At 39.8% G+C, this 25,886-nt stretch overlaps 1 protein-coding gene across 4 annotated transcripts in view; it reads left to right on the top strand.

The window, feature by feature from the left end:
- Bap111 (Brahma associated protein 111kD) overlaps positions 1-19,242 on the top strand; it is a 36,425-nt gene extending 17,183 nt beyond the window's left edge. For 2 of the 4 annotated variants that reach the window (XM_019040545.2, XM_019040541.2), the window contains 6 exons: positions 636-737; positions 1,681-1,881; positions 11,183-11,206; positions 14,397-16,556; positions 17,229-17,541; positions 18,659-19,242. In XM_019040545.2, coding sequence (XP_018896090.2) covers positions 636-737; positions 1,681-1,881; positions 11,183-11,206; positions 14,397-16,556; positions 17,229-17,541; positions 18,659-18,762 — 2,904 coding nt within the window. In that variant the 3' untranslated portion in view covers positions 18,763-19,242. The remainder of the gene's footprint in view (positions 1-635; positions 738-1,680; positions 1,882-11,182; positions 11,207-14,396; positions 16,557-17,228; positions 17,542-18,658) is intronic. The other 2 variants (XM_019040543.2, XM_019040544.2) reach the window with 2 other exon arrangements.
- Positions 19,243-25,886: the final 6,644 nt, after the last annotated feature.

The raw sequence follows: 25,886 nt of genomic DNA, 5'->3' as shown, positions 1-25,886 counted from the left end.
CTCTTCTGAGTCATCAATAATCAAATTTCAGTGAAACTGTTTTTCTAGGTTGTCAAATTTTTGAGAAAAATCGTTCCAAAAAGCCAAGAATGGCAAAAATTCGATAAATTGCCACGCCAAGGTTCAAGAAAGTGGGATACTACTTTCATATTGACGCACATAACAGCTCTTACCCATATATACAGCATATCAAAAAATAATAGTTGTACCTGTATTCCCACGGTGTGAAAATTGACTGGGATGTCGATTTTAGCGACCTTTTTTTATTGAAGGTAGCTCTTTTGAATGTTTTTTGTCCTTAGTCACCCTCCAGAGGTGGGTAATTTATGTATTCTTTTTATATCTGGCCATATAAATGGCTTCCTGTGAATTTTATCAGACCAAACAATTCCATTGTTGCCAATTTTTACCAATGTTTAGGGGTTTTTTCAAGTTTACATGTTTAAAACTTGATTCAATCTAAAAACCGTGTACATTTTCGGACAGAACGTAAATAATGCATGCATATTGTATGTTGTCACTTTTCTCTACATTGCCAAATTTTCGAAAAAAATCGTCCTTAAGTGCCAAAAATGACATAAACTGGATGATGTCACTTGATTAGTAGTGTTTCATCTTCTTTTGTGCTGTTTTAGAAAAAACTGGAAGCTGAACTGCAGCAGATCGAAGAAAAATTTGAAGCCAAGAAGCGAAAATTCATTGAAAGTAGTGAAGCTTTCCAAGAAGAACTGAAAAAGGTTAGTGAGATTTTCTGTCTCCTAATTCCTTTCTGATAGCTCTAATTTGACACGGAAGGTCCTCTTCGTTTTTCTTGAGGCTGGCCGATATCTGCTAAAAGTGTATTCTTTGAAAAAGCTTGACCTAGGTTTAGGTCAAAATATCTTGAAAAATGAGAATGAAAAGTGATAAACAAGGAAATTCTCAAACGTGCCAGCATTTATGTTCATTTATTTTGTAAACGTAAGTTTTACTAATTTACCGATTCTCCTCTCTTTTTTTTCATCCAGTTCACAGCATGTTACCTCGATTTTTCTGTTAGTTTGGGTTTTTTTTTTTTGTCTCTGATGGTTATGTTCATAGTGACAGCTGATGGCAGCTGAACAACTTGAACTCAATAATCTAAACGGAGTTTTGCGGAACTTCTTCGTTTTTGAGTAAAAAATTTGCGAATATTTTGCCGATTTTCAACTTTGACCCCCCCAACTTATCTCCGTAAAGTTTTTGGGGGGCTCGAAATTCAAGGAGAAGATGGGACATTGTTAGGTAAATGAATACGACAAGTCTCAAAGTTGTCCGCCACAAGCGTGAAACGACCTGTCTTGCACGTACCCTTTTGATATCTTAATTCAGTGTATTTCATTTTGATTACTTAATTTACCTATTCTAACTATAATTGATTTTTGGTTGATTATGATCACTCATTGTCAAAAATTATCATGAAATTTTCAATTTTTAGATCAGTTCCTTCCAATTCTATAAAGCTCCTTGATATATAGATATCATTCATTATTTAGAAGAATATTTTGCATAGGGTTGTGATAATTTTGTTTTTATCTTTGCCTGACTTCTCTTGGGAAATTTCCAGTAAAAAAATTATATCTAAACTGTTCATGGCTATAATTTATACTGTCCATTAGTAATTTGCTCACAGGCATTTCTTCATTTTAAATCAATTTACAGCACTGTCAAAAAGCTGTGGACGAAGAAACGTTCTCTAAAATGGTTCAAACACAATATGAGCTCGCATTGAAAGAGCGTGCGAGAGGCGCAAATCCAGACCAAGCACCAGGCAATGCTAATTCGCAACCCAGTGCCCAGCCCCTTCAGAATACTGCTACACCCTCAAGCAATGACGAAGCGCTAAACCCCTCTCAACAAGAGGTAATTTTTCTCCCCTTGTCTCTTTTAAGATTTTTTGTCATGGGAACGGAGTTCCCCATGATATTAGAATCGTTCCGTTGCTTTCGCTATGGGATTCCCTATACCTCTGCGACCTTGAGCGTTTCGCCCAGTCTCCGATTTTTGGTTGATTTTCCGATGTATCAAAAACCGTTGTATTTTTTAGCCAATCATGTCTCTACGTCAAGTTGTGTTGATTTCTAAAATTCGCTTTCAGCGAGTTTTTTTCCACTTTGAGATGTCGTGTCTGACTGGTAAATCTGCGCAGAACCACGAAGTTCCGTTTTTAGGCAAATTCTTTTTTTTGGGAGGTTCCGATTGGTTATTTTTCGCCATCAGTTTTCTGTTCGTTGGTGCAAAAGATCGCCTACCTCGTTGCTCTTGAGAAGCCGCCATTATCCCACCTCAAATTTTAAACATAGATATAAAGAAATAATAACCATCGTACAAGGTGGAAAATTGCTCTGGAGGACCCGTTACGGATATATGAGCCAAAATCAGAACTCGATTGATGGATTTAATCCATGAATACAGAAATATTGCCTCAGTTTACTGCCGCGATAGCAAATGCATGTTGAGATGAACCTTGAGACACATGGGGGCATAGGCAAACAATGTCTCACAGAGAAAGGCGCTTACTCCGTCCTGACATATCACATCAGTGGACAAAGTCTCAAGGACTTCTTTTGTGAAGCCCCGCTCAGCGTCCGAGATCACTTAACTGTTTTCTTTTTTCCCCGTTTCTCCGTGCGACGAGATGGCTCAGATGACTACGGCACCATCCTCAAGCGGGTAGAATAGCCTTCTTTTGTGCGAGCGGGGGTTCGAATCTCGTAGGGGACACTTAATTTTTACTGGTTGTATTGAATGTTTTAGACCAATCATCTAACAATAATTAATACTTGGCAACTTAGGAAGCACATAGGTCCCTTATGATGCGTATTCGGGCATATGTGTAGAGTAAACATATCATACGTAGGGTGTCCCAAAAGTACCGGGACTGGTTCTGTAACTTCAAAAGTATGATAGATACAGACATGATTTTGGTCTCATTTTAAAGATCAACTCAATACCTATCGATTAAAACCAAGATCAGCTCAATCGGATAAAAATTTACCGAGTTATGGCAATTTGAAATCAGTGAGGAAAGTTTACCCCTACGGTTTTTAGGAAGATTTTTCCCTTACCAGAATTCAAAAAGTTAATATTCGTATCCACTTTCCTCCGAATCTTCCATAACTTCCTTTTGCTTTTCAAAGTACCGTCCATCAAACCGGATGCACTTTTTCATGCGCTCTTGCCACTTATCCAACATTGTTTTCCTGAATTCTTCCTCTGGGATGGAGTTGAAGAAGTTTTGAATTGCATTCTGGATTTCGGTCTTCGATACGAATCTTCGTCCGCGAAGCTCCTTTTTAAGCGTAGGAAACATCCAAAAATCACATGGAGCCAAGTCAGGGCTATAAGGGGGATGAGGGATTGTTTCAACTCCATTTTTACTTATAAATTCACGTGTTAAGCTCGATGTGTGAGGCCGCGCATTGTCTTGATGGAGTATCCACGAAGCTTTCAAGTCCGACCGTTTCCGGGAAATGTGCATTCTCAACTCCTTTAGTACTTTGCAATAATACGCACTGTCAACTGTTGTGTTTGATGGTACAAAATGTTGATTTTTTTTTTTTTTTTATTTGCACAAAATATAATATGTACAGGATGGTTTTTAGATGTTGATACATCTGTAAAAAACTTAAATTTAACTTATAAGATAAACTTATACTATGTTACGAATATTTGTTTTAGCTAAGTAACTAGGAATATATTAAAACAAATTAATATATGATATACACCCTCTTTGTAGTGAGGAGAAAAATAAAAACAATTTTGCTTTAGAGTAAAAATGTCTTTTTGATTTAACTTGGACGGTGGGAGACCGAGATCGGTCAAAGACCCAAGAACCCCTGATTGCGTTCGAAAAGCGCAAGGAGGCTCATTGATTTAAAAGATGGAAAATTTTGAGAACCCCTGGATTCCAAGCTCGTGGGGTTTACGACGTTTTAATCTTCGGATGCATCGGTCTTTTTCGAGAAGTGCGAGCGCTTCAGGATTGGGGTGCCAATGCAACCTATTTTCATAAGAGTTATACATTTTTGTTATGTAGTACTCTACAGAGTCAATGTTGAGATCAGCGCGAATATCCACGTTTCTCTCATACCATCTGGCTTTTGAAATGCTTCGTAAAATTTTCATTTGGATGATTTCTATCTTTTTAATGTTAGATTTGGATGCGCAGCCCCACAACTGGCATCCATAACTCCAAACCGGTCTCAACATTGACTTGTAGAGGAGCACTTTGGTTTCTAAGGGTAACTTGGATTTGCGGCCTATCAGCCACTGCATATCGTGAAATTTAAGTCTTAATTGTTCGACTTTTTTCTTTATGTGTGCACCCCATTTGAGCCTGGAATCCAGATGGAGGCCTAAATAACGGGCGACTGTGTCGCGAGGAATTTCAGAATTTCCTAAATGAAGAGGAATGTGAACAAAAGGTCTGTTGGTGAACACAATTTCTACCGACTTAGACGCATTTAGTTTTGTTTTATCTTTGTTAGTCCATTTATTAATCCTATTTAGGTGGGATTGAGCATTAAAACGAGCCTCCCTGTAACTTTTCGACGCTGCTAGCACGAGCGTATCATCGGCATAAACTCCCAATTTCCCCCCCCCCCTCCCAGACTGACAAAATGTTGATAAATGACACCTCGAAAATCAAAAAACACAATAAGCATCACTTTACAGGCCGATTTTTCGATTCACGGCGATGAAGAATCTTCCTTAAAAACCGTAGGGGTAAACTTTCCTCACTGATTTCAAATTGCCATTACTCGGTCAATTTTTATCCGATTGAGCTGATCTTGGTTTTAATCGATAGGTATTGAGTTGATCTTTAAAATGAGATCAAGATCATGTCTGTATCTATCTTACTTTCGAAGTTACAGAACAAGTCCCGGTGCTTTTGGGACACCTTATGTATACTTTACGCCGAAAAAGCGAACCTGAAACTTAAATGCGTTAACTTCCGAAAACCATATATAATCCAACGAAAATAAATAATTGGTACATAACAGCTTTCTTGTATGCAAAGAAAATAATTAAAAATGTTAAAAAAGAGATGTCAACACAAAATTACATAGCCCCTTCAATTCAGAAGATACTACAAACGAACTGTACCTTAACATTTTCATATCCCAGAAGCTAACGTTCCCATGACGAATATTGCTATCGCTAGCGATTGCAAAATCCAACTTGTTTTTTATTAGTTTCATTGCCAGAGTTTACTCCTCAGATCTCACGTGGAAACAACCATGTTTCTTGAGGTGGCATCAGTTGCTGCAACAAGGATTGACTTTTATCACTTTGACCGAAGGATAATGCACTGGTTCTTCTGTAGCCAGCTCCCACTCTACGATCAGTGCATAATTGTTTTTTCTTTTTTTCTTTTTTTCTTTTTTTTTTAGTGTAATAAGATTCTTTATTAAATATCCACAAATTGTAACTAGCAGAGATAGGTGCTAGCCCGAAGGCCTATTTAAGTACATTCTAAATTTGAGGAAAGCACATAAGTAACATAGTAAAAGTTCAAAAGATAATCTTATACACTATGGGTATCACTTTAGATTATGCAAATTGGTTACAAGTTTTAACAATTTCGGATGTATTATGAACTGGTCTTTGCTTCCACATTCTTACTTATTATTTTATCTCTTGCAGTTAAGAACGTGTCATCCTTGTCATTCTGATAATCACTGTTGCAATCACGGTATTTGAGAGTAGTGTTTCGATTATTATTAACATTTTCAGTATCATCTGTGTTATTACTTTTATTTGATCAGATAGGAGGTATTAATAACAGTCTAATCATTCTTCAACCTGGCATTTTTAAAGGCGGTAAATATGAGTTTTTGTATTTTGTACAATTTCTAATTTTACAATTATGCCTACACCATATACAGTTTAAATCTTCATAAGTTCTATGATTGAGACAGATAGTGCATTTAGATATGGGCCGCAGGTGTTGACAAATTAATCTATCAGTAGCGTCCATATTAAAAAGTTTCAAAACGATTAGTTGAAAAAATGGGGTCATTTCTTCTAGTATTATTAATAACATTATTTGTGTTAATTTTATCTTTTATAAAGGTATTACTATTTCCTAACATGAAGATGATGTATCATCAATTTCCATGTCCATGGTTTTTTGGTAACGTTGATACTGGAAACTGCCCACCTTTGAAGTACTTATTTCTTCCTCGGGTCTTTCAAACATGCCTGCCAGCCTTCTTGCTCTCTCCATTGCCTTCCTATATAAAATCCATTTTCCTTCGTCGAACATGTGATGATTTCTTTCCTTCTCTCTCACAATTTGTGCATTTTTTCGTTTTCCTATCTTTACAATCCTTGTTTTTATGTGCCGTACTGCCGCACGACCAGCAAATTTCCTTCTCCTTGCATGATTTGGTGCTGTGATATACCGAGCCGCATTTCCTGCAGGGAGTAACTACCGTTGTAGGGCAGATGGGGCAATTACTGAATCGTATAAAAATCCTTGATTCAGTAGCCAGAAATCTTTCGAGTCCGTTTTTTGCCCTAATCAAAATCCATCTTGTTACATTTTCTCTTTCATTTAGTCTCCAAGATTGTTTTCTATCCGCAAAAACGGTAATCGAATCTTTAACTTTTTCCTCGATCCATCCCACGAAACCTTTCATGTTCTCGGTGTATATATGATAAAATATGCGTTCAGTTGATATATCTTCATCTACGTAGTTTATCCGGAAGACAGTTTCTGTTGGTCTGATAGGTTGTATTTTCATTTCGTCTTGTTTTAGTTCTTCTTTCATGAGTGCCTAATTGTGTCCAGCAAAATTTCCAATCGTAACTTTTTTTGTGATGTCATTATTATTGACAGGACAAACTCTGACTATCCAGCAAATTAAGACCAGAAATGAGTTTCACTGTGAAATCAGCCAAGATTGAAGAATGCTGCTTTAATATGATGAGGACTATAATTTTTTGTAGGACTGTAATTAGGAGTGGCTATCTGAAGATAATTAATCTGTGATTTTTGGCCGTAATTTATAAGTGTTCTGTCTGTGTACTTTGATAACAGTTTAATCATTTTACGCACGTTAAACATTTAAGCAACTCATGTACATTTGTCATGAGTTGTTTCATACATTTATCATTAATTTTGAGGGAGTCCTCCATTCATATTTATTTGTGATCGTCCACAGGAATGTAAATTATAGTGGCGAAAACCAAAGTTGTTTTTTTTTTTTTAACAAGTTTACTAGCAAATTACAAGTTTGAACTAGGAGCCTGACCGCCTCCTAGCCAAGAGGGCCTGAGTTTACTCTGTAATATGCATAAAAAGAAAACATGTTAATTTAATAGATAGCAATATCAAAATAAAAACTTTAAGTGATGCACCTTCATTCAGGAGGGAGATTTTCCAGGCTGAAATCGTCAGTTGACTCACCAACAGCCAAAAAAAAAAAAAAAACATGTTGTCACTACAAAACCGCCCATAAACTGATTTTTTAGCACCTCTCTGTTGCTTCTCAATACTCTTTGTCCTCATTTCTTCTCAATCGGGTTGGTCGTATACTTTTGCCGTCTTTCAACCTGTGTTACGTCCAAAATTTGTGTTTCTCAGAATGAATTGTTTCCTAACACTAATGATTCAATTAACTTTTGCATTTGTTACTACTTGGTTCTTTCTTAAGTTTTCACTAGTAAAAGAAACATCAAAATTTAAAAGTTGTCACCGCACTAATTCTTGTGAAAGAGGGTTATTCATATAGGCGAAAAATGGACCCAGCCCGGAATTAGGTACTCTACGTGGAATGTACGAAACTTTGTTGGCTAATAGTACTAGTTGTTGGAGGCTTATCCCTAGTTGGGTTTTTGCAGGAACCCTAGGGAAACAGGTGAGGTGAGGTTGTTGTCGCCAAGGTGGAGAAATGGTGCTGGGTCCACACCATTTCGTGGGGAAATCAAAGCCAAGAAGTTCCAAAAATTAAAATTAGAGTTAAAAAATAATTTTTTGAACTCTAATGCGCACCAGTACGAAACTGAGGAGGGAGAGTGTTCAGCTCAGGCAGTTTGCAATGGAATATTAAGTTGGAGTCACGTCGAGAGATCTATACCGGTTTGGGCCTTTTTAGACCTCATCAGTAGATCTCACTCGGCAGTGAACCCAACTTAACATGCCGCAAAATCGTTGTTGTCGCCTTATCTTCTTTTTTTCTTTGCCTCATTGTTAGCCAGTGTGTTACTCTTTGCCATGATTAACAGGGTATGTGGTGATGTTTTTCTGGTTTGTGATGTTGAAATTTTGGGTCTCGCAGTTGGTGAAATACTGGGAACACTGATAGCCGATAGTTTTTTGGTCGTGAACCGCAGTAATCGACGGTCTAGTTTGTCATGAGATTGGGCTCAGTAATTGAGCCGGTGGTCTGTGTTGGAACCAATGGAATTTTGTGAGGGGGGTGGTGTAATGGTTTTTGGGTAGTATTGAATGACAAGGGCTACTGACATATATTAGGTTTAAATTGTATGAATTGTATGGTTTTCATGTATATATACAAAGTTCTAAATCTAGGTTCTGTGTATGGGTATATGCCGTGGTGGGGGTACGGGCCCAGGCCGTGTTTGGGGTGCGAGTCTGTGCCGAGAATGATAGAAGTTGTCTCTTCGAATTTCACATTAGTACTGGTTGCCCGGCCTATGCCCGGGCCTCTATTTTTCGCCGACTCCCCACCAGGTTGGTATTTCACAACTTTGCAATAGGGAACCGAGCGATCGAACTGTAACCAGTGGCCAAAGTTGAAACTTCTCCAAGCAGGCGCGTCAGCACGCCATGTGCATCATTGAGATGATGTATGCATGTGCCGTCCCGCCACAATGTGATGTAGGTACCAAAACATTGGGTGATTTCAACCGCGTTTTTCGCCTTGTGTTTCCTTTACCCATTTGGAGCTTGGAAGACGCAGACCGCTCCTTTATCTAATCAAAGCTGGGAGAGCAAGTTTTGCTGTCACAGTAGCTAGCGATTGGAGGTGATACGGCTCTTGTAATGTTGCCTGAGTTAGTTAAAAATGTGCATACGTGAGGACCGAAAAATTGACGCGGGGCATTCCAGATGTGGCAACAAAATTACGTAAGCCTGCACTATACACTCACAAGAGTACGCCATTACTTCTTATTGATTTTCAATGACTCATATTTTTTACATGTTGAGTGGTGGCTTCTCTCGGTAAGGTGAGGTTGGGTAACTGGGCAAGAGTTCCGAGAAAAATGTAAAAATTTCAAATTCATGATTTTTTTCCCATCATTATATTGACAGTTATGAGCAAAATCATGTTGTCCACACCGAGTTTCAAATTGATGATCACTAATTTATTTTTTAAATGGCGAGAAAGTGTATAATTTCACAAAAAATGCACGAAATTCAACCAAGAGAATGCAGGAGATGGAGATTACTTTTTTATGCACTAGGGGCCTGAGTGATAGAAAAAGATTTAAACTGAAAACACCTAGAAATGTGTGAGGAGTGTAACACAGAGCTGTGGGTCTAAAAGATGTAATAAAAAGGACCAAGAGTTCAAGCGCCTTAGCCTTTTTATAGGGAAGCTTGAGTCAGATGCTGTGAGTGTAATAGCTTGATTCTCATTAGTCGATGGGCTCTTGGTTGTGTCTAATCTTTTAGATCCAGTCATCGTAATTTATGAGATAATTAGTATGATTAAGAGTTGAATGAACCAAAAAGGGGACTGTAGAACAGAATTGGGGTTAAAACTGACTGAAGGAAGAAAACAATTATACATAAAGAAAATAGAATTGATATTAGGTTAAGAAAAAAATGGGGAGTTGTTGACAGAAGGTCAAAGATGAAATGGACATATTTTTGTCAAACAGAACCTTGTGCATTATGACGTGAGCCCTGTTAAGTATATATTCTTATGGGTCTCAGAGCTCATACCTCAATGCACATAGTTCCTTTTGGGAGAAATATGTCCAAATGTACCCCCCGAAAAGTGTGCAATCCTCTTATTTTTCCTTGCAGTATATTTTCCATGACCTAATGGAGATGTTGCATGTGTGAGGAATTTGCGATTTGACTACTGATTTTTATGTAAAAGTTCGCGAGAAACTCTCCATGCAAAGATGGGGAGCAAATACATTGACAGGGCTGCCACTTTATTTGGGGACTCCACAACTGAAAACACGGCAACCCTGTGAATGTATTTGCTCCCTATCTTTGCATGGAGAGTTTGTCTTGATGTAGAGGTGGACTCGAGAATAGCGTGGAATATCTCCTCCATTTTGGCCTCAACTTGAGAGCTTTTTTTGAGCTTGGGAGTTGATTTCAGGGAAAACCAGTGGCACCATCGTGTTTCTCACGAACTTTAACATAGGAATTAATTGTCAAATCGCAAATTCCTCACACACTCAACATCTCCATTTTATCTGTGCTACAAATATTTGGTTTTCCCTCCTGTTTTTCCACCTTTTCTCATTCAGTATTCAATTTTTTTATGGTGGAAATATTGTTACCACTACAATCATTGCACAAAACCGCCAATCTACTGATTTTTTAGCACCTCTCTGTTGCTTCTTAATATTTTCTGTCCTCATTGCTTCTCAATCGGGTTGATCGAATACTTCCGCCCTCTTTCAACCTGTGCGACATCTAAAATTTGTGTTTTGCAGGATGAACTGTTTTCTGAGACTATATTATTCAATTAACTTTTGCATTTGTTACTACTTGGTTCATGTATTTATTTTCGGAGTACATACATACCAAATTGTGTGAGGAAAATGTCTGGTTATTGAATACTACACCTTCAATTACCCAATCTATGTGTGTGCGTGTGCTTCTCATCAGCAGTTGTTACAGAGTGTTTGGCAATCGGAAAATGAGTTAAATATTTGGAGGAATCGGTCTTAGACAAATCGCTAATCAAACAATAATTATGTCCTCACTTTTTCCCCAAGTTTGAATATTAAAATTGATCCACAAAGTTAGTAGCTCAATGCATTAAGTTTAAGTAAAAAGCATTTTTGTTTGCTCAAAAGTCCTGTCAACACATGCATTGTCTAATACATGCATTGGCAGAAAAGGAAATTTAAATTCAAGGGGTTCTGCTAAATTGACAAACACACTGTCTTCTATCGCAATTTTATCTCCATGTTATATTCACATCAAATTTGTTTTTAATAGATGGTTGTGCTGCACTACATCCAGGTAATCAACTATCCCCCTTGTTTTCCCTGTCCAGCAGTTGTCGTCTGTGTTGTTGTATGTGTTCCTTGTCTTGTGCAATAGTAGACCCAGTTTCCGTGTTATCTTTTTTGCGCCCCAGTTGTACAAATTCTTAGTCAAGGCTGGCGCTGTTGAATTTGTATCAAATTTCCTTGTTGCGTTGTTTTCTTTGCTGCCCTTTTGTTTCCTTGCGACCGTACAGAAACTGACAAAGATGTCATAATGTGTAAATGTTTGCTATTTGTAAAGGAAAATATCGTATCAGTGTGCAGCATGGCTTTCAGTTTTTTTTTCCTTCTTTGTCGATTCCGATGCCAGTCCTTGTCGTACTGTCAGGAATTAATCTCATCAGTTGCTTTTTTATTATGAATTCTGGAAATTATCAGTTTAAGTGTCCTCTCAGTTTTGAAAGAGTTGGAGGCTTTTTCTGACAATTCATTCAAAGCTTAATGTATGTTTGTCACTTGCATTAGGACATCGGACCGAAATGTTTCAATCTTAATTTATTATTTTATTTTAGTTTTCGCTTGCTCGCAACAAAGTTAAACGCAAAAAGAGAAATGGAAACAAAAATTAATTTAAGCAGCATTTATTTTCTGATGAATGTTTATTTCCTTAAGAATTTGAGCAATCCCTAGAAAAAAGCCACAAGTTATGGTCCGTCTCAAATGAGCAGCTTGAATTGAAAAGAAACTTAGCACTTCAGGTAACAATAGGTCTGCTTGTCAGTTGGTTGGCAGAATTGCTAACAAATAAGGTGAATCAATTTCCTTTTAATTCCCTTTAATGAATTGAGTTCCACTATCTATACAGTCATGGGACTTAACTGATCACTGCTGCCCACTGTGATACCCACCAAATAAGTGAGCATTCATTGAGCAAATATATCAATTTTCTTGCTACTACGAGGGGCGTTCAATAAGTAAGTATCCCCCCTCTCTAAAATCCATAAGAATGGACCAATTTTAAAAAACTTGGGCTCAAAATCTTCCTTAGGATATTTTGAGTTCAACAAAACAAACCGCAACAAAATCGGACTATGTGCGGCCGAACGCGAGCCGTTTGAACGCGCCGAGGTGCTCGACGCTCCCGCCGAATCTGCGAGGATTTGAAGTCCGCTACAGGAGAAGAGCTTCTCTGCCAAAGCCTCAGTCGTTCATCACTGACGAAAAATCAAAGAAATTTTTGTAGAATAAGGGGCTCACCTCACTTCTCCACATAACCATCTCGATCCAAGCAAGTCTGATACTGAGACTAAGACTAAGAGAACAGCTTTTGGATGTCTCGTGCGTGGAAGTCTTTCAGCTGACCGCGGATGAAAGAGTGGACGGCTTGTTTGACCTCTTCCACTGATTCAAAATTAACTCCTCCGAGTTCAGATTTCAGATACGATAATAAATGGCAAACCAGACCACCATTTATTCCCGTTCCTGAAATCTGAACTTGGAGGAGTTAATTTTGAATCAGTGGAAGAGGTCAAACAAGCCGTCCACTCTTTCATCCGCGGTCAGCTGAAAGACTTCCACGCACGAGGCATCCAAAAGCTGTTCTCTTAGTCTTAGTCTCAGTATCAGACTTGCTTGGATCGAGATGGTTATGTGGAGAAGTGAGGTAAGCCCCTTATTCTACAAAAATGTCTTTGATTTTTCGTCAGTGATGAACGACTGAGGCTTTGGCAGAGAAGCTCTTTTCCTGTAGCGGACTTCAAATCCTCGCAGATTCGGCGGGAGCGTCGAGCACTTCGGCGGGAGCGTCGAGCACCTCGGCGCGTTCAAACGGCTCGCGTTTGGCCGCACATAGTCCGATTTTGTTGCGGTTTGTTTTGTTGAACTCAAAATATCCTAAGGAAGATTTTGAGCCCAAGTTTTTTAAAATTGGTCCATTCTTATGGATTTTAGAGAGGGGGGATACTTACTTATTGAACGCCCCTCGTAAATACGAGAAAAGGTTATTCCTAAATTATTCTAATAATATTGTTTGACACCAACGGTGTTCTCTATAAGAATAAATAGGGAATTTTGCCAACCTTTTTGACTAAGCAAATCTCTTTTTTCCCTAGACAATACGCTGAACATTCCTCCAAAAGAACCATGAGAAGGTGTCGAAAATTGATTTTCTTGAATCTCTGGTTCTTTACTTTCATTACTAGTCGAGCTTTATTAGTTCTAATTCTGAAAATGGCAATTTTTTAAATATCTTTTTCATTGCGCCTATAAAGGAGCAAGAATTTTTGGGTTCAGCAATTTCCAAGTAATTTTCTTTAAAATTTTCCTTAATTTCCTAACACTAATCTTATTATTGCGAATGTAATCGATAGGTAGTTTCTTAATTTCGTTGTTCATACTTATAGAATCATCTTTTTTTTTAAATCTAGTTTAGTATTCTGTTAACTATACCATAAGGTCGATTAAGAGTCTATCATAGCTTTGAAGAATTAGTAACCCTGCTTGTATTTTTAAGTCTCTGAAAAAATGCAGCTGTAGTCTCCTCTCTTTCAGAAAAACATTTTTGAATATTGGCGTAAGAATCACTGTTTTTTTATCTTGTATTATTATCTTCTTTTTTATTTAAACCAAATTTTCTCTCTCCCCCCCCCCTTTTTTTTTACTGTTAGATAATGCATCATAGTAATTAAGTCGCGCTCTGACCATACAAATCAAAATGAAGAACAATCAAGAGAAGAAATACAATAGAATGACATCTGAGACATGTTTTTTTCTGACTTGTTTTTTTTCTGATTACAAAATGAAAAGTTGCGGTGAAAATAATCATTACTAATTTGAAGGATAATATACCTTGGTGAGGTTGCTCGTAGCTTTTTACCCTTGGACAAAGGAGCAAATCGATGGTGAATCTGAGGAAAAACGCATCTCAGTTTGTAGCGTTGAAGACTTCCTGTCATAATTCCTTTTCTACGTGGAAAACTACCAGACGTTTTTTCTTGAAAACTTTGATGACTTTTCTTCTGTGTGTGAAGAATATTCTGAGAAAATTTTAATCCATGATAAAGGTTCGGTCCACCTTTAGGAAATAAATAGGAGCGAAGATTTTGAAACACAGCAACTGAGGTGCGCATTTTGGTAGTTTTACTGTCAAAATGCGGTCTTTCTCCTCATTAAGTGATCGGCTCTCTCTTATCAATTCAGCTGTTATGTCATTTTGTCTGTTTCAGCCTATGGAAGAAAAGTCTGGAGACTCACAAACTTCCTCCCCGCAACCAGCAGGAACTCCAATGGAAACTGATGCAGGATCAGAACCTCCGAGTTCAACAACAACACCGGAACCTGTGCCTGTTGCTGGTGCTGTACCTCCGAAAACACCCTCCCCGGCAATATCAGCCCCAACGACTCCTTCGCCAGCTCCATCCGGACCGGGTCAGATCCCTATCTCTGCTCCCTCTCCAACAGTTCCAGCACCGAACATTTCCCAAGGACCAACTCCTCCAGCACAAGGCCTGAACCCCACACCACCACCTGGCGCACCAACCCCCACTCAGCAGCCTCTTCCTCCATCCAATTTTCCACCATCCTCTCAATATCCTTATCATGGGTATCATCCACATGGCCCAAACCAAAACCATGCGTACGGACAGATGCCCCCTCCGCATCATCAATACTCTCCCATGACTCAAGGACCAATGGTTCCTCCAAGTCAAGCACAATCTACTCCCGGGCCGGGCTTGCCAGGACAACCTCCTGTCAGTTCTCAATCAACAATGCCAACTCACCATCAAGCATCTCAGCCATCTACTGGTCATGGTGGGCCTCTTGGTCATGGTGGGCCCCTGAGTCACAGTGGACCTCCAGGTCATGGTGGACCGCCCCATAGCGGACCTCAAGGTCTCGGCGGTCCAGGTCATAATGGACCCCCAGGTCATAGTGGGCTCTCAACGCACAGTGGTCCTCCTGGTCATGGTGGCCCTCCAGGACATGCCGGACCACCTGGGCATGGTGGACCTCCAGGACATGCTGGACCTCCTAGTCATGGTGGACTTGCTGGGCATAGCGGACCCCCTGGGCATGGTGGACATACAGGACCTCCAGGACATAGTGGACCTCCTGGACATGGTGGACCTCCTAGCCATAGTGGACCCCCAGGACATGGCGGACCTCCAGGACATGGTGGACCTCCAGGACATGGCGGACCCCCAGGACATGGTGGACCCCCAGGACATGGTGGACCCCCAGGACATGGTGGACCTCCAGGACATGGCGGACCTCCAGGACATGGCGGACCTCCAGGACATAGTGGACCACCCGGGCATGGTGGACCTCCTGGTCACGCTGGACCTCCAGGGCATGGTGGACCTCCTGGTCATGGTGGACCTCCAGGGCATGGAGTACCTCCTGGACACGGTGGACCACCTGGCCACGGTGGACCTCCAGGACATGGTGGACCTCCTGGTCATAGTGGGCCCTCAGGACATGGTGGACCCCCTGGGCACGGCGGACCTCCTGGACACGGCGGACCTCTTAGCCATGTTGGACCTCCAGGACACGGAGGACCTCCAGGTCTTGGTGGACCTCCAGGTCATGGTGGACCTTCAGGGCATGGAGGACCCCCTGGACACGGCGGACCTCTCGGTCATGGTGGACCTCCGGGACATGGCGTTCCACCCGGGCACGCTGGACCACCCGGTCATGGTGGTCCTCAAAGTCATTCAGGACCTCCTGGTCATGGTGTACCCTCTGGACATAGCGGACCTCTCAGTCATGGTGGACCTCCCGGTCACTCCGGACCTCCTTCACATAGTGGACCGCCAAGTCATGGTGGACCACCAAGCCACGCAGGTCCTACAATGCATCCACCTTCAATGGGTCCAGGACAATCGCCACAAATTCCACCTCAAGCTTCCTCACCGATGGGTCCAAGCCAGTCACAGACTCCACCAGGTGTCCCTGCTCCCTCACAGACTCCTCCGATGGGATCAATGCACCCGCAAACTCCTCCTGGTGCTCCTGGGATCCAGTCTTCTACTCCTCCTCTTGGCATGCATCCGCCAGGCCCTCAGTCTCACCCCAATGCCCCACCCAGTCAGCCTGGTCCGCAATCCATCCATGCTCCACCCTCAATGCCACCACCTCAGGCAAGCTATGCACCATATCCACAGCCTCAACAATACCCTGGAGCCTCACAACCACTGCCTCCACGCCCCCCACACCAGTATCCTCAACCGTATCCACAGCAACCTCCTTACAGCCAGTATCCTCCGCACCCATACTATCATCAGCCCCCTGCACCATACCAGCAGTATCCTCTCCATCCTTCCCACTCAATGCCACCAAGACATCCACACTATCCAGTACCTCATCATCAAGAGATGCCTCATCAGGTTGGTCTTCTAAGCAATTTATTTATGTATATTTTGCATTGTTTTTGTCAGTGGTCAGTTATTGTGATTGTTTAAAGATTTTCAATGAAATAATCTAGCTGTTCAACAATCTACACAACCTTTTTACGCCCGAAAGTGACCTTGTTTCCTTCTTTAATATTTTTTACGAAGAAGTCAGAAATCTTTCAGGCTTTCAAACTATTTTACTTTGATCGTTAATCTTTCATGGTTCATCCTGATTTTGATGAGCTCTTGCTGCTTTGTCATTGTATTGTGTTGCCTCGTCTAGACTAGATTGTTAAATCATTTACTTATCCTTTTTTTCATCAACTCAATCATGCCATTCTGAGGTTCTTTTATTTCTTTTTACACCGATTTGTCCATGGGATTTTCATCTCCAGTTGAAATTCTGAAAAATTTAAAATAAATCGTCTGTAGAATTAGCTTTTGGATATTCAATCATGAATCAATGAAAAAGAGAATTTTACCAACACTCTTAAGAAGAAAAATTAACCCTAAAGGATCTGATAAAGTGTTAAAAAAGTGGCAGCCAAAAATTCAAAACCAAACACTGTACACAAAATCAGAGAAAGAAGGGTCATCAGCCATAAAATATGAAATGCTGGTCAAGTGGCAGCTGCTTACAAATGTTTTTTTTTTTGTTTTTAAAAGCAGTCGGGAATGGAAAGTGGATATCCTGTTCCTCCACATGCACAGCAGCAGCATCAACAGGCTCAGCAGCAGCAACAACAACAACAACAGCAGCAGCAGCAGCAACAACAACAGCAGGCACAGCAACAGCAGCAAGCACAACAACAGCAAGCGCAGCAACAACAACAGCAGCAGGCGCAAGCGCAGCAACAGCAGCAACAGGCCCAAGTGCAGCAACAACAGCAACAGCCCTCTCAAGCAGAATCTAGGCATGGTGAAGAAATGCAGACCTCCAGCGGAGACCACCCGGAAAGGTCACAAGAAAATAATCAAGGTAATCAAAAACTTTGATATTTTTCCCACCATTTTCAAATCCTGTTACTACCGGATTTTTATTTTTTGCTAGGAATCCGAACTAGCATTACTGAGCAACTGATCACCTGTGTATCATTCATTATTCAATAGAGAATTTTTTCTAAGACTTTTGAAGTATCCCCGCAATAGCATGACTCGTAAGTTTTGGTGACAAATAACAGTAAGTACTTTAAAGTGAGTTATTGTTTTCATTCATTGACAGTACAGAATAAAAAGCTGTTATGATTTCGAAAAATAATCACTGATGTAAAACTTTTGAAAGGAGATGAAACGTGATGAATTGAGTGCAAGTTAAACATTGTTGGCTGAAGTTTTTTTAAATATATTGAACCACACAGTTATGAACAGAAAGTCTACGAGTCAAGAGAACCTGAATAACAGTGAAATGTCTGGGGATTTCATCAGGTCATGGAAATCAGGGAATTTTATGAAAGAAACAGGAAATTTGGAAAAAACTTAAAATCTGAAAAAAATCAATGCTATTTACACAATCAAGCTAAGTCTCAATCTGGCTTACTAAAATATGAGGAATTGAAGGATTTTAGATACAGTCTGGAAACTCTTTCTCGAATACATAAATACCAAACGGAAGGATCCTCTGATCACAGAGGAAGCTTTTTTCATTCAAGTAAAAAAACTTGTAAAAATAAAAACTCGTTGGAAAACTTCACATCGTCCAACACGAAAAAGATCATTTCTAATCATAATGGTAATTTGCCAATTTCGATAAAATATGTCGAAATTCACAAATTCGTGTTAAAATTTGTGTAATTCGCGTCCATATTCGTGCTAATTGCCGAGATTAGCGGAAGTCTCAATTACACATTTGAAATCAGCAGAGCTGTGTGATGCCTCTGGGCTTCATCCTGGTGCTTAAAACGGTCAAACGGTTTTTTGATAATTCGTCCCGACAGCAGGAAAGAATTTCCACGGACTAAAGACAAGTGTAACGAATTTTCCCCTTTTTTGGTAAAGGATAGAGAACAGGCAGATTCCTTGCAGTATCCTCAAGCTATAACCAAAATAAAGCTTCGTTGATTTTTCTACCAAATTTTGGGTTTTTCTTTTGTCATTAGCCCAAGAACAACAAACATCTGAAAGTGGGCCAGGTGCTTCTTCGGAGAATTCAGCGTCTCCAAGTCCGCACCAAATGAAGGACGAAGCTCCCAAAAAAGACTAGGCCGGCAGCTCAAAACCTGGGTAAAGTTTTATGTGGTTATCTTTTTTTTGTGTAAATATTTACTTGGTTTAAGTTGAAAATAAGTTTTTATCAAATCCATCGGGAAATATTCACTGACGATGCTTGTTTGTTTTTTTAGATGACTATTTGTAACTTCTTATCATTGACATCATTTTTCCTTAACAAAAAGCAAAAATTGTATATTAGCCTTTGGAGATCACTCAGAAAGTGCAACTTGACAGTAGTTTTAAATTTGTTGCTCAGCACAGCAGTTCCTTTATGGTCGAACTGGATAAGTTTGGTACTTTTGTATAATTAGTGTAAGGGAATGTTGCATTTTTACATACTCTTCTTTGTAAAATACCTCTTTGGATCTGAATTTTTTGCGATTTTTCCTTGCAAGAGTTGTAACTATTTTTGTCAATACGTTTCAATTATTGGACTTACTACACAAAATAAACTAATTTAGAGTAAATGTAATCATTTTTTTTTTCTTTATAGACGTTTCCACAATATTCATGAATGGAAAGTTTTAAAATTTACCTAGTCAAAACAAATTCCATTACTATACGATCAACAGATCCATCGTGGTTCAGTACTTTATTAAGTAACAGGATGGTAGAATAGTGTCGAGTTTACACTATTCTGCATTGAAATCAAAGCCAAAAAATGTCAAAAATTAGCTTCTGAGTCGCGAAATGAACTCTCAGTGCAAGACTGAAGAGAGAAAGTGTTCGACTCAGGCAGATACATCGGAATACTAAGATAGGGTCAGGCTTAGAGATCTACACCGATTTGGGTCTTTCTAGACAACATCAAAGGATCAAACTCGACAGTTCTAGCTTAGCATCCCGCAAAGTCCTGGGCTGCATTGAAAAGCAGTTATGAACATGACACAAGACCGAAACTGGTATAGATCTCTTTGCGTAACCCTAGCTTAGTATTCCAATACATTTGCCTAAGCCAAACACCCCCCCCCCCCTTCAGTTTTGCACCGAAACTCATTAGAGTGCATTTGTGACTGTATTGCTAATTTTTTACTTTGATTTCCCCGCAGAATAGAGTGGACCCATCCTATTACTTACTGGAAGTAGGCCGTAGTCAAGTGTTTTTCTTCTTGCCTTTAATTAACGAATATTGTCCTTTTGACATAAATTTTAGGGTTGATGCATAATTTGAAGGCTCTGATTAGTGAAAGCAATATAATTTTCGATTTTTCATTCGCTTAGTTCATTCGGAAAAATAATTAATTATTTATGAACTGAAAATTACTGGATACCAAATCAAGATTCTCTGTATTGCAGGGTATAACTTGAATACAATCGTAGGAAATTTTGTGACATTTTAAATTTAAAATCTTTCTATGGGGATTGTAAAGAAAAGGAAGAACTTGTAAAATACTGGAGTTTCAAAGCATCGTGCAAGGGTGGTTTTGTAAAGACAGCTTGCCAAATTAGATATGAGCGCGCAAAGTCTGTGCGCCAGCTCAAAGTTTTTCGGATGTGAGTGAGAGAAAAATCCCGCGAAATTGCGTGAAAGTTCGGCCAAATGGCCCCAAAATTCGACTTTGGCCATCGATATTTTTATCACGTCTGCGTTTCAAATCAATTTCCGACCGATTAAAAATAACTCCGCTGACCATCATTCTTCTTGGTCTAGGTACAACTTTCAAAATGTTGCAATGGAGGTACGCAATTTTCGACTTTAACAACCGATATTTTTCGACTTTAACAACCGATATTTTGGATAGCCTTTGTAAGATAAACCAATTTTTGACGTATCTAAAATAACTCCACATCGTCACCTTCCGACCAAAGTGCCGCACAAGCGCCATACAGCGTTTCAAAATATTCGCCGCCTTTTCATTTTTTTTTTTTATTACAAATTTTTACATTTTTTTTTTTTTAGAAATCGTTGTTTGAATGTGTTTGAAAATCTCACTGAATTTTATCGGCAGCTCAAAGAAAATGCAGTGAAATTTTCGAAAAGCTTCGTTGAACAATTTCTCCGTAAAAAAATAAAATGGCGGCGGAAATTTTTGAACGTCGCATGCCGCTTGTGGTACTTCGGCCGAAAGGTGACGAAATATTATTTTCCGGTTTACATAGGTGCAACGTAGCACAGTACAGAAGTTCGCTACGAACATCATATTGCCCTTAGGTGCATTCAACCTGACTTGTCACACTCAATTGGACGTATTTATTCTAAAAGGAACTATATGCATAGGATTTGCGTGTAATATAGTTCCTTTTAGCATTAATACGTCTAATTGCCCCTCGAATATTCAGAATATCCGATCTGAACGGCGATTCAGCAAACGGTCATTGATGTGCTTACGCGATGCTTATCACCCAGAGCTTTCAATCGCGAATTTTCCCCACAAAACAACTTGAGAGCGTAGTAAACTGGCGGATTAGCAGCTAGTCAAACACTCGTGAAACGAAACGCACCTCTAAAACGATGGCACGACAAATAGAAAGTGGGTTGTTTTTTTCGGCCCACTTGGCTTGACGATGTCTCTCCATGAACTTTTAGACTCGAGTCTATTATGCTGAACTGAACTCGAGAAGAGATGAGAGCACTAAAAATGGGTCAGTTGCGGTTTTTATAGATACTTGTTTTAATACTTTTTTTTGTATTTAATAGTCGTCCAATAAGGACTTTAGGGTCACAGAGGAAGGAGAGGGGGCGACTCGACACCCTAAGAAAGAAGTAGTGAGTCGGAATTGGGGTGACAGTTTTCGGAAGTGAAAGTTCGCTTTTTGTTAGCTTTCTGGCGGAAAAATCTCAATCCGTTCCCGCACTGGAAAAAAAACACATTGGATCTCGAGTCCAGACTCTTGAAAACATTGACAAGAAAAAATACTCTTGATTCGATCGGATTTTTGCTTAAATTAAAACGAAATCCGCTTAAATTAAGAGGCTTGGTTCTAAGCTTGATTCTGATTGAATCAAAAGTACTTTTTCTTGTCGATGTTTTAAGAGTCTGGACTCTAGATCCAATGTGTTTTTTTTCCAGTGTACCATAAGTTTAAGTGTGTTTTCTGAGACACTGTCTTTAATTTTTTGAGCATTTTCGGGATACGGTCGAATTTTTCATCTTCGTTTCAAATTAAGTTGGTCTCATCTTGATTCCAATAGTTTACAATGGCTGCATTTTTTAATGAAAAAGTTCGCTGTCACGTAAATGTGGAAGAAAATTTTTGGGAAATGATATTGAGGACTTATAAGAAAAAGTATGAAGTCCAACCCAGCCGCAAACACAATATCAAAAGAAATGAGAGCGTTGTTGATACACTTTTAAATCCAGCTCAAGCTCTAGCTTCCAGTGTGAAATATAAACATTCTTATAGGTCAGACGCACGAAAAAAATATAAACCGCGGACTGAACCGAAATATAAATCAACGAACTAAAATAGATAACTAAGTGATAAAAGTAATAGAGACAAAATAAATTACTTTTTATTAGGGATATTAATTTACGCCTTTGTTTTATTTATCTTTGCTTGAGTTCATCGGCGAAGTTTATTTCCATTCATTCAGATTTGGAATGGTTTCATAAACATTTTAGTGATGATGAAGTGTGAACACTTCAGAGTTTACAAACGATTTCCTAGAACTTTTCAGGCTTATAATAACCCACCACTATGATCATAGCGGGTCCGCTGAAAAATCGAGTTGCTCTAACTCAAAAGTTAAATGAAAGTTCAAACTTTGCTCAGGATCGCTCCAGTTTAAGTATAGGGGAAAACCGCGTGACCATCGAATTCGCATGCAACTAGTGACGAAGTTTCCTTCCGGATTTCCATTTTGGAGGTAGTGCCTGATGCAGTTCTTACAGCAGTCTCCCTGATTTTTTTTTTTTACTTTTCACGGAGACTGTTACGGCAACGTTTAGTGGGCGACTCGACTCAAGGATATAGATTTCGATTGTTTTCAAGAGCGGGAAGTATGATTTTATGCATCGAAAAACAGTAATATCTTGCCTAGAAGTGCATTTTAGTAGTTTTTGATGCGCGAATCTTATTATATCTACGTAAAAGTTTGATTAGAACACTTGAAACAGATGCCTTAAATTCGCACTTCGTCTTTTGGCCCATAGTATCCAAGCTGTAAGATCTCCAAAACCAGCATTTGAAGTTTTAATTTGTTGTGTTAAGAGGTGATAGAACCTAGCATAAAAGTTGGAGAGCACGGATGATAGGTGGCAAGGCGTCGCGTCGCGCCATAATGAAGATCAAGGATTATGAAAATGACGGGAAAAAGTACGGCGAAATAGGATACAAATTAGCGTGCTCGTAGGTCGAGAAATTGCCTATCCATGCACAGTGAAGGCAAACAGATGAACGTAGTATGGACACCACGCCGCGCGCCGCTTTTTTGGTGGTATGTAAAACAGGATACAAATCAACGTGCTCCTAGGTCGAGAAATTGCCTACCTATCCACTTTGAAGGCGAGCATGTGAACGTAAAATAAACCATTAAACAACGAATATCAAACTAATGTAAGATAACGTACCTGCGTTCTCGTGACTTCTAATGTCCTTCGGTGAAACGTGTTTTTGAAGATTTAAATAACTAAAGTTCGACTGCTAAAAAGAATCTTAAAATTTTAAGAAAAACTTCAAACAATCCTTGAGCTTTTTTTGGTTTTGAGCATGTCTGAAATTAAATGCTCATCTAGATTCTGAAAACCGGTGACCACACTCTCGTCCACTTCGACATGATGTTGGCAGAAAAACTTTCGAAGGCTGCCGACGACGGCTGTTGGTGTTGGTGTCCCTGCGGTCGTTATTGGTTTTATCGGGTTGGGGGTGGCGCGTGGCTTTCCTTATTCCCATAATCTTCACTATCATTACTGATTACCAAATGCGCCCGAACGAGATCTTCGACTGATAAAGCACTGCTGTTGTCGACAATCCTGATATCGATGCCAACAGATTCAAGCGGCATTGGTGCTTCAGTCAAAGTTTTGCCTCATTCTCGTACATTTTGTTGAACAACAAAACAGCTAACTGGAAATGCTACGTGGGACAGGTCTCTTGAAAACCTGGAAAATCTTATTTTATCGTCTGATTTTTTTTTTCGCTTTGCCTATCAATTTCAATAATCAGCCCGCAAGGCTGCATGGAAAAACGACTCAAGGGGTGGGTCCTAGAGTGGCCTCAATTAGGTGCAGCACCATACTGCTGCGCTAAGAAAGAAGTTCGTATTCGCCTCCAGACATCGCCATAATATTTCCGTCTATGAAAAAACGAATTTACTGAAAAATTTTGAAAATGTATCTCAAATTTTTCAGACATTTTTATTTGCAATTTAATCTAAAATATCTGAAAATTTCAAGAAATTAAATGCAAAGTTTCCCAAAAATATTATTGTTTTAACTGGGGAAATTTGGCAACTCTTGAATGTTCTTACGGCGTTCTTTCTAAGCATAGCATGGCAGAAAAGGTCCTTCTTAGTCCTTTTCTCAGGGAGTTCGATGGCAAAATTTTGGTCAATACGGGAAGTAAATCACATAACAACCCTAGCTCTTCGTCGACAATTTCAAGAGAAAATGCCTGTTAGTTTTCTTGAAGAAATTTCATAAAAAAACGAGTGGTGAATACCAACGTCGCAATCTGAGAAATGCATTTTCCCAGTCTCTCCATTGTTTTCTTCGCTAAATTCACTGCAAACTGTACCAATATCAACACATTTGTGTTGGTTTGGGTTTCACCTCCTATATCAACCAAAAGTAACACAAGAACACAAATATCCTTCCAGAAGAGCTATTTTCGACACGTTATGAGACCACAAAATATACTTCTGAGTGGTGTAGGTTTGACCTGAAAGCTCAGATATTGAAGGAGATATGGGCCCTGAGGTCTCAGGACAGAGCTTCCCAGGTTGTAGAAAAACGTGGTGTATAAGTGTTTTGCAAAAAGTTGAGAAAAGTCTCCTTCTGTAAGATAAGGTCTCTAGTGGTCTCTAAGGATCTGTGACTAGATCCTGTCACATTTGAACGTATTTCTATCAAACGGAATTATGTGCATTATGACGTGAGCCCTGTGTATTCTTATGGTTCTCAGGGCTCATGTCTTAATGCACATAGTTCCGTTTGATAGAAATACGTCCATTTCTAGTTCAGACCCTGCCCAGTGGCCCATTGCCTCGCCAAAGCTGACTCAGCTGCGCGGGTGGCTAATATAGTGTGACGAGTGTGATGTGTCAGCAGAGAGCGGGACACTAGGTTTAGCGCCGCGGTAGGCAGTCGGGAACGATTAGCGAAGCAGCTTTAGTGTCATTGGAGCTGATAAAAAGAATAAGAGCCGGTGATAACAGCTCAAGTGCTTGCATGCAAATTTCTCCCGCCCCCCCCCCCCCCCCCCCCCTACGTCCTCCGGGTCCCCCGCTGTTTTCTACACTTCAACTCCAGCGTCTGATGCCCCTGGTCGTTTAGGCCACCCGCGTAACCGCTCTTGTGCACACATTCGGCACGAGTGCCTCTTTGCTCACTCAGTCTTTCTCGCTCGTCTGTGGCCGTGGCTCGTGTTGTTTGTTGATTGTTTGGTTAGAAAGTGCCCCCGACGGGTAGGCTACCCGCGTGACAATTCGAGTTTCAGCGGGTCTGTGTTGTGTGTGTTGTAGCTCGAAGGATTATAGTGTCCCTTTGGTTAGCTGCTCCGTGCACGAGTTGGTGAGTTGTTACCATCAAAACTCAAAATCCGTCTGACTGTCATTCACTGGAAAGAAAAACATTGGATCTAGAGTCTAGACTCTTAAAAACATTGACAAGAGAGAATACTCTTGATTCAATAGGATTTTTGCTTAAATCAAGAACCAAGCCTCTTAATTTGAGCGGATTTCCTTTTGATTTAAGTAAAATCCTGACTGAATCAAGAGTATTTTTTCTTTTCAATGTTTTCAAGAGTCTGGACTCTAGATTCCATGTGTTTTTTTTCCAGTGAGGTTGCGAGGTTGTGGAATGAAATGTGGGCTTTTTACATGGGTTTCAGTGGAGAAAATTGCTGATTTTCCAGCTCTATCAAGCAATACTGCCTGGAAAAAAGTAGTCCAGAGAGAGTCCAGACTCTTAAAAACATTGACAAGAAAAAATACTATTGATTCAATCCGATTTTCCC

This window comes from Bemisia tabaci, chromosome 10, assembly GCF_918797505.1.
Source record: "Bemisia tabaci chromosome 10, PGI_BMITA_v3".
Classification (NCBI taxonomy): domain Eukaryota; kingdom Metazoa; phylum Arthropoda; class Insecta; order Hemiptera; family Aleyrodidae; genus Bemisia; species Bemisia tabaci.
This window is presented reverse-complemented; position numbering and strand designations above follow the sequence as displayed.